General features: G+C 39.9%; 1 protein-coding gene across 2 annotated transcripts in view; it reads left to right on the top strand.

Annotated features, from left to right (window-relative positions):
• The window catches only part of Nkain2 (sodium/potassium transporting ATPase interacting 2), a 1,156,795-nt gene extending 1,142,932 nt beyond the window's left edge, over nt 1-13,863 (top strand). The window contains exons 6-7 of one of the 2 annotated variants that reach the window (XM_055599337.1): nt 8,250-8,331; nt 11,501-13,863. In XM_055599337.1, the coding sequence (XP_055455312.1) occupies nt 8,250-8,331; nt 11,501-11,510 (92 nt within the window). In that variant the 3' untranslated portion in view covers nt 11,511-13,863. Of the gene's footprint in view, nt 1-8,249; nt 8,332-8,982; nt 9,031-11,500 lie in introns of those variants that run through there. The other variant, XM_055599336.1, reaches the window with a different exon arrangement.
• Nucleotides 13,864-15,400: the final 1,537 nt, after the last annotated feature.

Here is a 15,400-nt window from a genome sequence, read left to right as displayed (position 1 = left end):
ATTTTTTATATAGGAGTAGTATAACTGGAAGCAAGAGGAAACAGGGAACAGGACAAGAGGGATTCTGAAAGATTCTACCCAGCAGGGTATGGAAGCAGATGCTGAGAATCATAACCAAACTTTAGGCAGAGTACAGGGCATCTTATGAAAACAGGGGGAGATAGAAAGACCTGAAGGAGACAGGAGCTCCACAAGACGACCAACAGAACCAAAAAAAATCTGGGCACAAGGGTCTTTGCAAAGACCAATACTCCAACCAAGGACCATGCATGGAGATAACCCCTGCACAGATGTAGCCCATGGCAGCTCAGTATCCAAGTGGGTTCCCTAGTAAGCGGAGCAGGGACTCTCTCTGACATGATCTCAGTGGCTGGCTCTTTGATCACCTCCCCCTGTGGGGAGCTCAGCTGTACCAGGCCACAGAGAAAGAAAATGCAGCTAGTCCTGATGAGACTGATAGACTAGGGTCAGATGGAAGGGGAGGAGGACCTCCCCTATTATATGAGAAGGAACATGGGAGGAGAAGAGGGAGGTAAGATTGGGAGGGGAAGAGTGAGGAAGGCTGCAGCTGGAATACAAAGGAATAAATTGCAATAATAAAAAACAATTAATTAATTAATGCTGTTGCCACAAATCATCAGTATATGAAACACTGGGGTAGCATCCGGAAGCAAATGATCCACTCACCCTTGCCATGCTAACACTAAAACATGTCCCAGCATCCTTTCATGTCCCAGCATCCTTTCATGTCTCAGCATCCTTTCTCTCCCGTGTGTCTTAGCCGAAGAAGGTGAAGTGGCAGCCTCTTCCTGTTAGAATTCAAAAAAGTTTATTTTGTTTGTACCTAAATGATGTTCCTTTATTATTGTTCAAAGCCTTATGGAGGAAAAGATAAAAGCACTCAGTCAGATATGAAATGTTGCTATCATTTTTCATGCACTGATCAATTGCCTAATTTTTCCTTTGTAGCCTAAAGTATATACAATCTATCCAGTAAAGATGAACTGAGTGTCTTCCACAAGTTGAATACTTTCGTGTGTTTTTAAGCTACTGCAACAAAAAAAAAAAAAAAAAAAAAAAAGCAGCACAGGACAGTAAATCTCATAAAGCTTACGTTACAGTGGTGGAGACAATCACAAAGAAACAAGTAGAGTCATAATATATCCAGTGGCCACAGTTACAACAAAGCAAAGAAGACTAAGGACTACGAAGTAAATAAAGTATAATTAAAAATAAAAAAAAAAGAATAAGGAAACAGAAATCCGTCTCTCCAATCTCTTGCTTTGCAATGATAGATGCATCTCCTTTTCCTATACCTGACATTTGGCTGTTTCCCATTTAACTTAAATACAGTATTTCCTAAAGGAAGCCAACCGCTAGCTTCCTACTGCCATTTGCTTTGGACTTGTGGGACACTACCATGTTACCAGTCACCAGATGTCCCTCCTATTCACGTACTACAGCCTGCATTTCTTACCTCTTCATCAACTTCTCTTGTATCCAGTGACATCTTCCCCTCCTCACACCCCTAGCTTTGCTTCTGGCCTCAGTAATTCTTCTGTTAGCCTTTCACACTTTAGTGCTATGGATGGATATAACATAGACAAGATGCTGAGTTGCTATAAAGAAAACATCTCATATCACTTTGAAAACCCTTACTATAACTCAGTGGTGTTGGCCCATGCCTTTAATGCCGGCTCTTGTGGGGCAGAGGCAGGTGATCTCTGTGAGTTCAAGGCCAGCCTGATCTATTGAGTGAGTTCCAGGGCAGCCAGGGCTACACGGAGAAACCCTGTTTCAAAAAACACGAAGAAGAAGGGAAAGAAGGAAGGAAGGAAGGAAGAAAACCCTCACTGTAATCAGAATTACAGAAGACACTGCTGATAATACGGACAACTTGGACAACCATCAGAAGGTGCTGCTTAGATGCTCTTTTGCTGCCCTGCAAAAGTGAATCAGAGACAAAGCACAGGACACAAACCTTGAACTCTGTTGCCCCATCACCTTGTATATACTACAGAAAATGATAGCACTGCATTAATAACTCACTGGTAAATACAAGCCACGTGTTTCCATGTCAGTTGACACCAGAATCTGCTTAGATTATTATGGGAGGGAGACAAAAGTGAGTTTTCTAGAAAGAACAGAGTAAAAGTACTGGAAAATGAATAATAATAGAAGCATCTACAACTAGGATGTAACTCAAAAAACCCAAAAATTTTGTTTGATAAATAATGTAGAAGGGAAACAAAAGGCTTATGGTTTTAGTTTTAATTCAAAATGTGATTTGATACCTGTGACCACATTTGGAAACCTTACAGGGATTCACCAGATAAGAATGAATGAGGAACAGTCATCAGGTTTCAGAACATGTAGGAAGAAAACAAAACGCCTAGTGTCTAGCTCCATCCTCAGCTGTTTGCTGCCTCAAACAAAAACCTGGCTTTATTTTTAAAGATAACTATTACTGCTCACCTGACAGTAATATTGTAAAGATAAATGATAAAAACTGAGAAGGTCTGAGCATTCAACATCTTGCAATTGTCAAGAATTTGTTTTACTTTTCCTTTCCAGAATTGTGGCGTGTTCTTGTTGATAAAAAATGATGTTTTCCTTTTTTTAAAAAAATGCAGGAATAAATTATGACACAAACATTTAGCTGCTGTCACAATTGAATGAAAAGGATGGGTTAGATATTCCATAACCCCACCATTCAGGCTAGTTATGATTTAGCCTCTATATGCTATTTGTTCAATATAATTGTTAAGAGTCCAGGTGAGGAGGTTACAGGCCACAGCACATATAAAGTTAGAGTCCTTTATCTAAAGCCAGCCTCCAAGAGTCAGTGCTACAGGAAGTCTATTCATACTAAAGCTCAGAGTTGCAGCACTTATAAAGGCAAAAGCCACAATGACATCATTGTCAGGTATAGATCAGGAGAACCATTTGTTACTTTAGTATATATTCTTGGTTGTGCATTTGGGCCATGAATGTGTTGCTAAGGTGGATGTCACTGTTTGAGGAACTAAAGGCTGAAATATGTCTAAGCAGACACAAAATAGATCAGGCTAAGATGAGGACAAGATGACATTACCTTGGTCACTTAAATAATTATATAAAAGACATTTAAAATAGCCCAATGTGCCATTAAAGTTATTTTTCTACATTAGTCTAATTTTTTCAACTTTTTTATTTTTGAGATTATAATAGTATAATCACATCATTCATCCCACTTTACTTCCTCCAAATTCTCTCATCCAGCCCATCCGCTTATTCTCTTTCAAATTCATGGCATCCTTTTCATTTATTACCAATATAGATATATAGATAAATGATAGATTAGACAGACAGATGGATAGACAGATAGATACATAGATAGATAGATAGATAGATAGATAGATAGATAGATAGATAGATAGATAGATAGATAGATAGATAGATGGATAGATATAGATGACAGATAAATTCCTAAATTCAAAAATACAACCTGCTCAGACCTTTATAGGCTACAGTATACATTACAATGATATGTTACAGTCAGTTAATGTTACAGTGTACATACTTTTTTCAGCCAATACAAATGGTTGACCATTTGGTATTGAGTAACCATTAGTGTACTCTTCCCTGGAGAAGACCATTTCTCCCAATCTCAGCATTCCTTGGTTGCCTGGAGTTCTTTGTCTAGGGTGGAGGCCTTGTGAGCTTTGGCTCTTCCATGTTAGTATATCTATTGGTGGTGTGCTAGTTCAGGTTGTGCACAGGCAGCCTTATTGGTGAGGCTTTACAACTTAACACTTCTGACATTTCTAAGAGACAGACTATCACAGCAAACTCTCTGTTCCACTGGCTCTTTTAATGTTAAGCTAATCCCCAAGTAATTCAAGTTTTTAAAATTAATTGAATGGGTGTTGTAAAACTTCTGCTCTCTTTATAGATGGCATCCCAAAGACACCACACGTGGTTTAAAGAATAAACAGATTTACCTGAATCACTGACAACCATAATCCTAACTGTGCATGTGGTCCACTAGATCTAGCTTAGTCTTGTTCCTCCTAAAATCATGTAGAGAATCATCTAAACACTTTTTTTGTTGTTGTTTTGTTTTTTGAGACAGGGTTTCTCTGTGTAGCCCTGGCTGTCCTGGAACTCACTATGTAGACCAAGCTGGCCCCGAACTCAGAGATCTGCCTGCCTCTGCCTAAAGGCATGTACCACCACTGACCAGCTTCATCTAAACAAAACACTTAACAGGATCGAACATAGCCAGAAACTGACCGCATACAACTTCCTAGACTGTTGGCCTTCAGCACTTATTTCAAACAATAAACAATATAAAACACACCCTTCACTTCTGGTTTAAGTTTGCTTCATTTGTGTGAAATGATAAATGTCCATATTAGTTATATAATAGCCTCTTCCTTTCTCATAGGTCAACTAAGTTTGGAATCACTGCCATGCCTCCATGTGTACCTTCAAGATCACAATCTTCAGAAGAACTGTATTAATACCTTTGCAGCTTTAGAGCTAGGGATCTTTCCTAACAGCATTTTTATAAACCAACTCTATCTAAGCGCCCTCCCCAACACACACACACACACACACACACACACACACACACACACACACACATACACACACACACCCATAAGATACTGAATCATACATAACAAAGACCAAGCTAGGCTACTCAGACTGCCCCCACACCACAATCTCTGGTCACACCTTCATTCCCTCCTACCTTTCCCTGTGTCTTGAGGTCAAATTGCCCCTGCTTAAGGGGTAATCTGTTATCAGACCTACTTCTGTCTTTTGGACTTAAAATTTTATCTTGTTTTCCTTGGGTATCTATCCTTTTGTTCATTCCAAAATGTCAGGGGCATGTTTACCATGTAGCTTTTTATTGTCCTCCATCTCCAAGCCTTGAAAACAATGTATCTCAAAACAGCAACAATCTTAAAAAGCTGGATCTTAATTTCAGTGGAGAATTTACTATTTACTTCTATCTTGGTCTTGAGCTACTCTAGCATATTCCATTCTCTAACACTGTGGAGGAAAACATTCTACTGGAAGGAAACCTCAGATCTATGATGTCTACCTCTGTTAATGCAGCTGAGAAAACTAATTCTTTGGGATGTATCCTTGTTGGCAAGAGTCCACATGTGTAATTTGGGAATTCAGACCCCGAGTCCCCTTCTTGAACAAGAATTTCTCAAAGCACAAACTTTAAATATGGTTGTCAGTTATTGATCATCCTGATATTGTCTATATTAACTAATACAGAAATAAAGGCAATTTAGAAAATGAAGGCACTTTATTCCGTCACTCCTCTATTATGCTTAAGTTGTCTCAAATTTAGAATTTGTAATTTGGAGAGTATAAAAAGTAACATTGGAGTCCTTCTCCTTCTAACATCTCAGTCTCTTAAGTTTCATCATTCCACTCCTAATGAGAGAAGGGAAACTGCTTCAAATAAAACTGGAGAGGGTTTCCAAATACTGAAATGAAATCCACTGCCATGTTACTAAAACCATGATAGTGGGTCTGATAAGACAGCTCAGTCAGTGAAGTATGTTCCCAGAGAGCATAAAGCCCTGAGCCTGCACCCCATCTCCTATGTAGACAGCTGGGGAGCTGGAGGAGGAGAAAACATATGTGTCAGCACACACTTCTTTCTCAGTATGGGGGGGGGGGGAATCACAGACAGATCCCTAGGGTTCAATGCTGGCCAGCACAGCTGAGTCAGCAAGCCTCAGGCAAAACTCAGAGACTATCTCAAAAGACAATGTGGAAAATGAACCAAGGAAAGCTCCAAATTTATATACACACACGTGCACATATGTACTTGTGCACCTGTACAAACAGGTAGACCTGTACGTGCACACAACCAAAAGACACAAAGAAGAAACTTGAGGTGAAAGAAGTCAACCAGAAAGTACTACAGGAGGAGGGCTAAGACAGCACAATGTGTAGAGCACTGTTGCATGAGCCTGGTGACAAGAGCCCAATGCTTGGAACTCAGAGAAGGTGGAAGGAGAGAACCGACTCTGTAAAGCTATCCTCTGACCTCTGTGTGTGCACAGTGGATCACAGATCCTCCAGATTCTCTCTCTCTCCTTCTCTCTCTCTCTCTATCTTTCTCTCTCTCTCTCACACACACACACAAAATTTTAAAGAAAGTGTTAAATGATATATGATATCATTTCCAATTTTATGCTAGTTTGTAAAACGGTGAAATTATTGAGATACAAAAAGATAAGTTGCCACAGGAACTAGGAAAGAAGGACATTAAATGGAGCAGAGGGACATTTTTACACAATGGGACTATTTTTGATACCATGCTGGTAGACACATGCCATATGTATTTGTCAAAACCTGTATACTGTGCAAGACCAAGAGTGAACCCTAGAGAAAACTATTAACTCCTGGTGAGAGTGAGGTAGCAATGCAGGCTAATCAATTATGACTAATGTACAGCTCTGATGGGGAACATTAATATTGGAGAAGGTATGTCTGTGAATATGACAGAAGTCATATTATAAAAGTCCTGCATCTTCTGCTACGTTTTGCTGTGAGCCGAATATCACACTACAGAATAATATCCTTTGTGAAAGGAAGATTTCTCAATTGCATAGACCAAGTGGACTTAATGGTACCTCGCACTTTGCTGGACTTGCGATCTGCACCACTCTAGGCTATTAGCAAAAAAACCAAAGAAGACAAAGAAACACATTAGAATAAACTAACTGGAAAAACAAACAAACAAAAAATGAAGGTCTCTGAGTGACTCCTAATTTAGTCGCTATTTCCTTGTCTTTCTTTTAATCTTTATTGTAGGCCTTTTGTAGTTTTTGCCACAGTCTCAATATGTGTATCTGAAAACAAGAAAGGGCAAAGCATAGTTGTTGTTGTTTTGTTTTGTTTTCAGAATTCTACTTTAATCCCCAGTTTTGTTGTTGTTACTATTTGCTTGCTTGTTTGTTTTGCCAAATCTTAGTGTCACTAAGTAAGCAATTGTTATGCTGTAATTCCAGCAGAGGCAGGGGTATCTCTGAGTTCAAAGCTAGCCTGGTCTACAGAGCAGTTCCAGGATATCCAGGACTGCACAGAGAAACCCTTTCTCAGAGAGAGAAAAAAAAAGTTACTGAAGGTTCACAAATCAGACAGGAATGAGGGACCAACTGAGCTAGGAACACTCTAAGATTGCGTTGACTCAATAGCTGGGATCTGTAATCAGAGAGAGGCATATTCTTCCACATGTCCAGAAGTAGACATCAGCTATGGGAGCGAACCTCAGCTGGACAATGGGTTAAATGTGTGGGTACTCCTTACTTTCTCTGCCTGGATTAGCCTGGGCATCCTCACAGTACGATGGCTGTATCCACAGAGATGGCGCCAGAAGAAAAGCAGAAAAATAAATGACTCTTGATGAGCTATTTTTGAAATAACATAGCATGCTTGCTGCAAGACTCACATATGCCACAGAGCCTCTACCCATGTTTGAGAGGAAATGATGGACAAAGATCCAAACCATGGGATGGGAAGAGAACCAGTGTTACTTTGTAAGGACCTGTGAAATATGCAATATGATTGAGCCATTTAAAAAAAAAAAAAAAAAAACACATCTGCCATGGTAATTCTTGTTGTATCTTACTGGGTCTTTCACTTCACTATCTTAGTATACAATGCATTTGAGTGATTGGTTAAACTTGGTTCCACACCTAACTTCTTATTGCTTTAGATTAATAAGCCACACGGTCAGATGGCAAGCGTAGCAAGGTTGAATTAATTTGCATGATACAACCACAGTACTCTGGACTGGACTTATCATAAGAATAGATAATATTAGTAGTAGTGTTACAACTGTGGACAATACATGGAATTGATGATTGTTTTTATATTAGGACAATTGGATTGCATTCAAAGAAGTTCCGATATTAACCAAAATGCCATATGCCATCTTTGATGTGCAAGAGAAGTTTTATTCATCCAATTAGGTCTTTGTTGCTTGAGAAAGGTACCTAATCTCTTCTGTGAAGTATAGAGACTATTGTAAAGCCATAACTGAATCTCACAGTTGAAGAAGGAAAATCACGACCTTGAAGAAACTATTTTTTCTCCTCTTTCCTCATTAGTCAGTTTTAGTTTATTTGATTATTTGAAAGTTTATATTAGTACTTTGTGGGGACGTTGCTCATTCATTTCTACTACTTCTGTAAAGTTAACTAACAAGTGATATTGTCCCTTTTCAGTTGATTTCATAGGTGGCTTTGACTCTTATGGATATCAAGGACCTCAGAAGACATCTCACTTACAACTACAACCAATGTACATGTAAGTACTTGACCTGGAAGGTATTTTTCTGGGGGTATGAAAAGGTAGTCAGGTAAATATATCATGGCACCAAAAAAAATGCATGCAATTTTCCCTTGGCTGTGTATTTCTATTTTCTACTATTAATATTGTTTTGACTAGGGTGATTCTAAAAGCATTTCTTGTGGTTTAAAAAAAATGACTTATCAAAAAGCCAATCTTTAAAGTTTTATTTAGTCTTATGTAAGTATCATCGACATGGCTCAAAAGCCTCCAGTATATAACAACTCTTTGAGTTACTTTAAATGTCTATATTTTGAAAATATTCTCTAACAGTTTAGGTAGTTATATGCAACTATATAAAGCTTACTCTCTGGCTGCCCCAGGATAGTCCTAGTTGATGCTAGTCGTAGTCATATCATTGTTTTCAGCCCTTCATAATAGTCTTGAGTGTTCACTTAAATGATAAATGCTAGTTCACCCTAGTGATAGATACATATTCAAAAAAAAAAAAAACCCAAAAAAACAAAACTCAAACTCTGAGCCATACTTTATCAAGGTGAAAGTCAAAATGAAACAAAACCATTAGAACTGAAACTGATCAGACCCTTAACTGTAGCACTCAAGAGCACAGACAAGCAATCAGAGCCTGATTTTTATATCTGTGTTTAGGCAAATTCCCTTGGATAACAACTGATAGCAAAAATTCTATATCTCAGCATCAAGTGATATGCTGAATTGCAAGAGAAGATCAAAATAGAAAGTAAGCTTTCAATTCATTTTAAAATGTGAGCTTCTCTCTGAAGATCTGTGTTTGTTGTCATTGTCCTCCACCATTAAATCATTTACCTCTCCATACCTCCAGCATGCAGGATAATGAATGGAGTTTTGGGGTATTTCTACTCCAAACAGATTAATCTTTAGACACTTCTCATTACTTTCTCTTTTAAAAGAGAATGATGTATGCATTGTGTTTGCCTTTTGCTATGTGCCCCTTGTAGTTTTCTGCAAGTGTTTGAATAGCATCACTCATAATAAAAAATAAAAGATTCTATCTATTCAAGAATTAAGCAAAACTACATGCCATTCAAAGCATTGCCTCTATAAACAGTGAGTCACACATCCTTCCTTTACGTTCAAAATCACTGCCTTTTTCAAGCATCCATGATCAACCACTGAGTTTTCTAGTTTCATTATTTCAGAACATTTATCCCATCTTACAGATGACTGCCAAATTAATATCTCTAAAGTCTTTACTCATATTTTCACTTTCCTTTCCAAAAGTTATCAAGGATTCCCTGAGTTCCTCACCAAGCCTTACAAGAGTATGTTGACCTGGGCACAGTGTTTTCTTGAAAGACCCTGTCTTCCACTCATAATAACCTTTGTGCCTTAGCTATAAGCAAGTGATGTTATACAGTTCTAGGAACACACAATGCTGGAAGAGACTAAGACCTACTCAATAGAGCATAAATACTCTAGGAGCTTCCCTTGGCCACTTTTTTCCAACAAAACTTCAGTTTTGTGTTCTCCAAAGATGACACATTTTTCCCAATCCTTATGTTTTTTTTTCCTTTGAATGAGTATATTGTAATCACACATATTGTTTCCAGCTAAGCATTTATAATCCTAATGTTCATCTTTAGACAAGAATTTTTAAAAGATATCTTGGTTAAGAATTAAATTCCCTAAGAACAAAACTTTCCTTAATTTTCTTAAACAGAAACCTTTACACACCAAATAAGCATAATCAGATTTTGTTTTGTCCATCATTGCTCATGAAACACTAACATTTGAGAAGAGTAGCACCTAGGATGTTAGTGATACTTAAGGTACATGAAAAATTATTAATCAAAAATCTGCCTTCACCTCTTCCATAAAACATCCCATAAAAAAAAAAAAAAAAAAAAAAAACTTAAGATCACAAAACTCTGTGATTTTGTTTAGGAAACAGAATCATGAGACAGGAAAACAAACCTCACCCAGCTTGTTAGGGATGCAACTGAGAGCATCATTTCTTTTTCCTGACCCTTGCCTGATGTTCTCTTCAGTTTCTTAAATGAACTGTGAGACCAGCCTGACATTGCCTTCCCTGGTTTCATTTTACTTGACTACACAGCTATTTTGGCTGTCACATTTCCATACATGCCCCTCCCTATCCCTATCTCCCTTATCTCCTTTTGATCTTACACTGTTCAGTGTTGAGTGAGGAGCTTTACAGCTCTGCAACCCTCCAAATCCATCCTTTGAAAGCCTCTGCCTAGTGGGATCCTGTGAAAAATCAAACCTGATTCACCTACAAGCCTCATCCCTGTTGAGAGGCACAGCCCTGAGCACCTTCTCTGTCTTTGTCATTTGGAGTATACCTTTTCCTGTCAACTCACCATAAATATGTCTTGTAAAGTAAGAGTAGTAAGAGTAATTTAATAACATGGGCCAGTTCAAGCATCCTAGCAATATTATATAGCCACTGGAAATAAAAGCTGTTCTTTTGAAAGAAAGTAAATGCTAAAAAGCAATGTGCAGTTTTAGCTATGGGGTTTCTACCACATCCAACAGATCTGTAACCTGGCTCCTCCACAAAGTAATGAATTCACTGCCAGCAGGGCCACCACAGCCACAGCCAATGAATATACTGTCCTCTTTATTGGTAGTTCAGTTATGTGTGTGTGTGTTCTTAGTTTATAATTCTTCAGATATGTAACCACATAAAAGGAAGGTTCTTTTTCTCTCTCTGCCCACAGTTTGCCACATATGTATATATAAAGTAAATTGAGAGAGATCAGAAATTCTCATGTCATCTCATTAACTTTCTAACAAAGTAATTGGTTGGTTTTGTTTTGTTTCTGTGTGCGTTGGCACATATAGACACGATGATGCCCCTTCCTGATACAAATATCCTGTGTTGTACTAGACATCGTGCAAAAACACTGCATCATTTCTGCAGCTGGCGGCAGTGCGTGCTCATTTCATCTGTCCTATGAATGATCATAAATGGCCCCTGTGGGTGACAGGGCACTGAGTGATTAAAGGGAGGCAAAAACGCTTTTAAAGCCCAGTTTGAGATTCCTCTTCCCCCAATGTTTTTTTTTTTTTCTTTTTCCTGTTTGCTCTTATGCTCAGAGAACGGTGAGGGGCAACAGGCACCTAGCATTCTCTCTTGACTAACAGCACCTTTTCTCTCTCTTAGGTCAAAATAACACGGATGACTTCTGTCTTCCAACCCATGGACTTCTCAAATGAATTGTGCAGTGGCCTCCTGCTTTTTCATGAAGAGTGAGAAGCAAATGCATTTAAATACGTATACATATTATCAGACCAAACAGGAAATTTCTACATAGACACGTGTGTGAAAACACACACACACACACACACACACACACACACGCCACTGTCACTATCAGGCACACATCAATTCCACTGGACCTCCTCTTTCTGACTGAAACTGATAAACACGCAGGGCACGCCCACCCTGGATTTCCTTAATGCAGGCTCCCTTCTTCCCGGCCTTTGAAGGTGGGAAAGGAGACACATGGGTGTCCTCTACAGGCCGTTACTTACTCCTCCGCAGCCCAGCCAGTTGGCTCTGGGAGGTTCCAAGTTAACCCAGGCACACTAGTTTGGAACCCTGTTTTCTGCAGTCCAGACCATACATCTTGATAGCACCACAGCTGCTTAGGCAACGTAATTGCAAAAACTGACAGACAGAACATGCTGTGATGACTTAGTACCAAATGCAAAATGGCAGGTCGTTTGCCCTAAAGGCTATACCGTACATACTTGCCTTAACCCACCTACGTTGTGTGCCCAAGACTCCCAGTGCAGACGCCCTCCAGTCACTTCCTTTAGGCTAACACACTGCTATTAATTACAAACAATTTTGACTCTGTCTCTTGTCGAGGAACAAGACTGAACCGCTCAGCAGCTCCTGTGTGTCTGTGTAAGAAAATGATGTTTTACCACTGAGCCTCGTGATGGCCGCAGAGATAGGAACCAACAGCAACAATAACTGTCATCATCATGTCTCTGAACCGTGGTCTTCTGATGTAGTAGGGGTGGAATGAAGTGAAATGTATTAATCTCCTAAACTCATTACTCTACTGAAAGCAGAAATGGCTTAACTGGTTGGTTTTATTTCTTGCACTCTACGTGCTTTTCTAGGTACCTACAAACGGCATTTCCTAACACAGGAAACAGCTGTGGATTTCTATGACAGAGGCCAACTGACTATGTATTAGCTATGTTTACTCTTTTATATCTAATTCAAATCTAAGACCCAATGTAGGTGAACTTTTTTTTTTCTAACTTCAGCGTACAAGATTATTTTTGGGGTGGGGGGGCAATAGTTACTTAGTGAAAACTTTGAGATATCTTTGTGGTATTTGGGGGGATCTGTTGTGTGTTAGAGTGTATTCCAATCCTCCTGTATTATTGTGGCAGAAAAAAAAAAAACAAACAAACCTGTGCTGTTGAAGTAGTTGGCAATGAGATGCCTTTGGGGACAATAGTAGGTCAGTGTGTTTATGGGGTATTCTGAACTCCTAGGAAATTTAGTTCTATATTTTCAAGCATTGTTTGGTTTTCATTAGTGAAAAATATAATTAGCTCAAGCTTATCAGTAACACAGATGAGTCATGTTTTTTCTTGGATCCACTTGAGATGCTAAAATCAAGTTTCCTTTAACACATCATCTTGACACACGGTGAAATTCAGACTGAGAAGTTAGACACTGGCATAGACCAACTCTTTTTCTTTTCGTACTTCCAGTTTTGTTTATTGGGTTAACCCTTTTTGCATCTTAACCCATTCAGGTCTCCATAAGACAGGCCAGTTGCTGTCTTGGCATAGACATTTGTAATAAATCACCATATCCCTATTTAAAACCTATGAAGGAACCGAAAACGACCACTGGAGTAGAAACCACATGCACAAAAAGATTGCAGCACTCACACTTGAGTTTTCCCAGTGGCTTGTACCTACATGTATAAAATGAACAGTTGCAAACATCCGTCAGCGAAACCTCATCTGGTGTTTTTTATAGTGATATGCATGTTTAATGTTGGAGGGGAACTAGTCACCAATGTACTGTCCTTTTATTCCTAAAATATAAATATTATACATGCCGGAAACTATTCTAATGTGACTATTAAAATGAGGTTTCATTGCATTGCTTCTGTGATGGGGTTTCACCTTGTAGTACATGTGTAGGGAGGGAGTAAAACGAGCCGCCGTGTTTCTTTTTTTTTTAAGTTGCAGCCGACTCTCCACCAAGCTTCATATCATCACCACCGGGCCTTTTTAGTGAGCACAGTAGTGTGGTTCTATCTGGGAAACATCAAAGATGAACAGCTGTACCCTCCTCAAAATCTGGTGAAGAATGCTATTTTTCTAGGCTGAGCTTTTGTTATAAACCTAATATTCTGAAAGCAAGAGTTAACAATCCTGATCTGTCTTTTCTTTTCCCCTCCCTGCATTTGTTAATTCTGAATGTATTTTTAACAGAGTGATTTTTTTGACTTACTAGTGTAATTTGCATTTTAAAAAATAAATGGAAAAAAAAAAACGGTTACGTTTCTGAGCTGTCCCTGAAAGTCCCTGCTGCTTCTCATGGTGTGTCTGTCTGGTTCTGTCACGGACGAGGAAACCGGAGTTGGCTTGCATGAGGCTGTTACTGATGTCCTATGCAATACAAGGAGTGGTGAGCCGTGAGAGAGAAAGGCCAGCCCTGGCACTGTTCTAGCTCAGCTATGGGCAACACCCATAGCTTCTTCCAGCCCTGACCTCCTCCTCTAGACCGTGCAACAGGCTTGCCGTACCCTGAGGAACAATGTTCCTTCCTTCCGTGATTTTTACCTCTAAAGGGCACCAGATTAAAATCATTCGGTTCGGGTCTGAAAAGATGGCTCAGCAGTTAAGATCGTTTGAAGCTCTCTCAGGGGTCGGGAAGGTGACTCCCATCGCTCACGAGCCTTGTAACTCCACTGCAGGCAATTCCTCGCCCCTCTTCCGCCCTTTGCAGGCACTAGGCACCAACGTGGTGTTCAGACATACATGAGAGCAAAACGCCCACGCCCGTGAAATAAAGTGATCGTTTTTGTAAATCATCTGGTTAATTCACAGGGTGGGATTTTCAATTTTATAAAAAATATTTGTGCGCGTGTTTGTGAGTGCACACGTACCTGTGTGGGAGGGGTGCGTGTGCACGTGTAGGTACCTGTATGCGGAGGTCAAAGGTCAGCCCTCAGGAACTACCCTCTTTGTTTAATGAGACAAGGTCTCCCACTTAGACCTGAGGGTTACCAATTAGGCTAGCCTGGGCTAGGCTGGCTGGCTGGTGCACCCCAGATATCCACCTAGTTCTGCTTCACCAGTACTGAGATTATAAAAATATTGGTGCTGGAGCTCAGTTCCCCATGCTTACATGGCAACGTTTTACCCAACAGAGCAATCGCCCAGGCTCCCATTCTATTTTAAATAAAATAATTTAAAGACCTATTGACTGTCCCTGTTGTGAATGCTGTTGTGAATGCTGTTAGAACATGGGTGTTCACTTCAGCACTAGACAACTGTATGGGAACAGCTTGGGGTAAAGGAGGCGAACAGAAAAGACTAACCCCTGGTGATTGATTGCCCTTAACTACAGCTGAGGCTCACTGGAGGCTTGGAAAGGCGGACCATAGCTGGCCAGGCTGACTGGGCTCAGGCTGCTGCCCCTCCTCCCACTGTGCGTGGACTACCAGCTGCCACAAATCAAAACCCAATCCTGCGAGCGGAAGCCTCAGACACCGCTGCATACCAAGAAGCTGGAGTCCGACTTTCCGTGCTTGGTTTCTTGGCCACATGGTGAGAACAGAATGTCCAGGTGGAGTTCACCCGAGCCTGTGAGGAAGACTTTCAGGGCGGTCCTTCACTGACCGTGAGGTCGGAGGTACACAGCATCTCTGTTGCATCCAAAAGGAAACGAACAGATCAACCACACAAAGACATGTGCCCCAAGGAAAACGTTCTCCTGGAAGTCTCACGTAAATAAGTTATACGATTTGTAAACAGCAAACATAACTAAGGCTATATTTGGTAAGTATTTAAAACA

This window comes from Psammomys obesus, unplaced genomic scaffold (assembly GCF_907164565.1).
Source record: "Psammomys obesus unplaced genomic scaffold, mPsaObe1.curated_primary_1811, whole genome shotgun sequence".
In the NCBI taxonomy this organism is placed as follows: Eukaryota; Metazoa; Chordata; class Mammalia; order Rodentia; family Muridae; genus Psammomys; species Psammomys obesus.
This window is presented reverse-complemented; position numbering and strand designations above follow the sequence as displayed.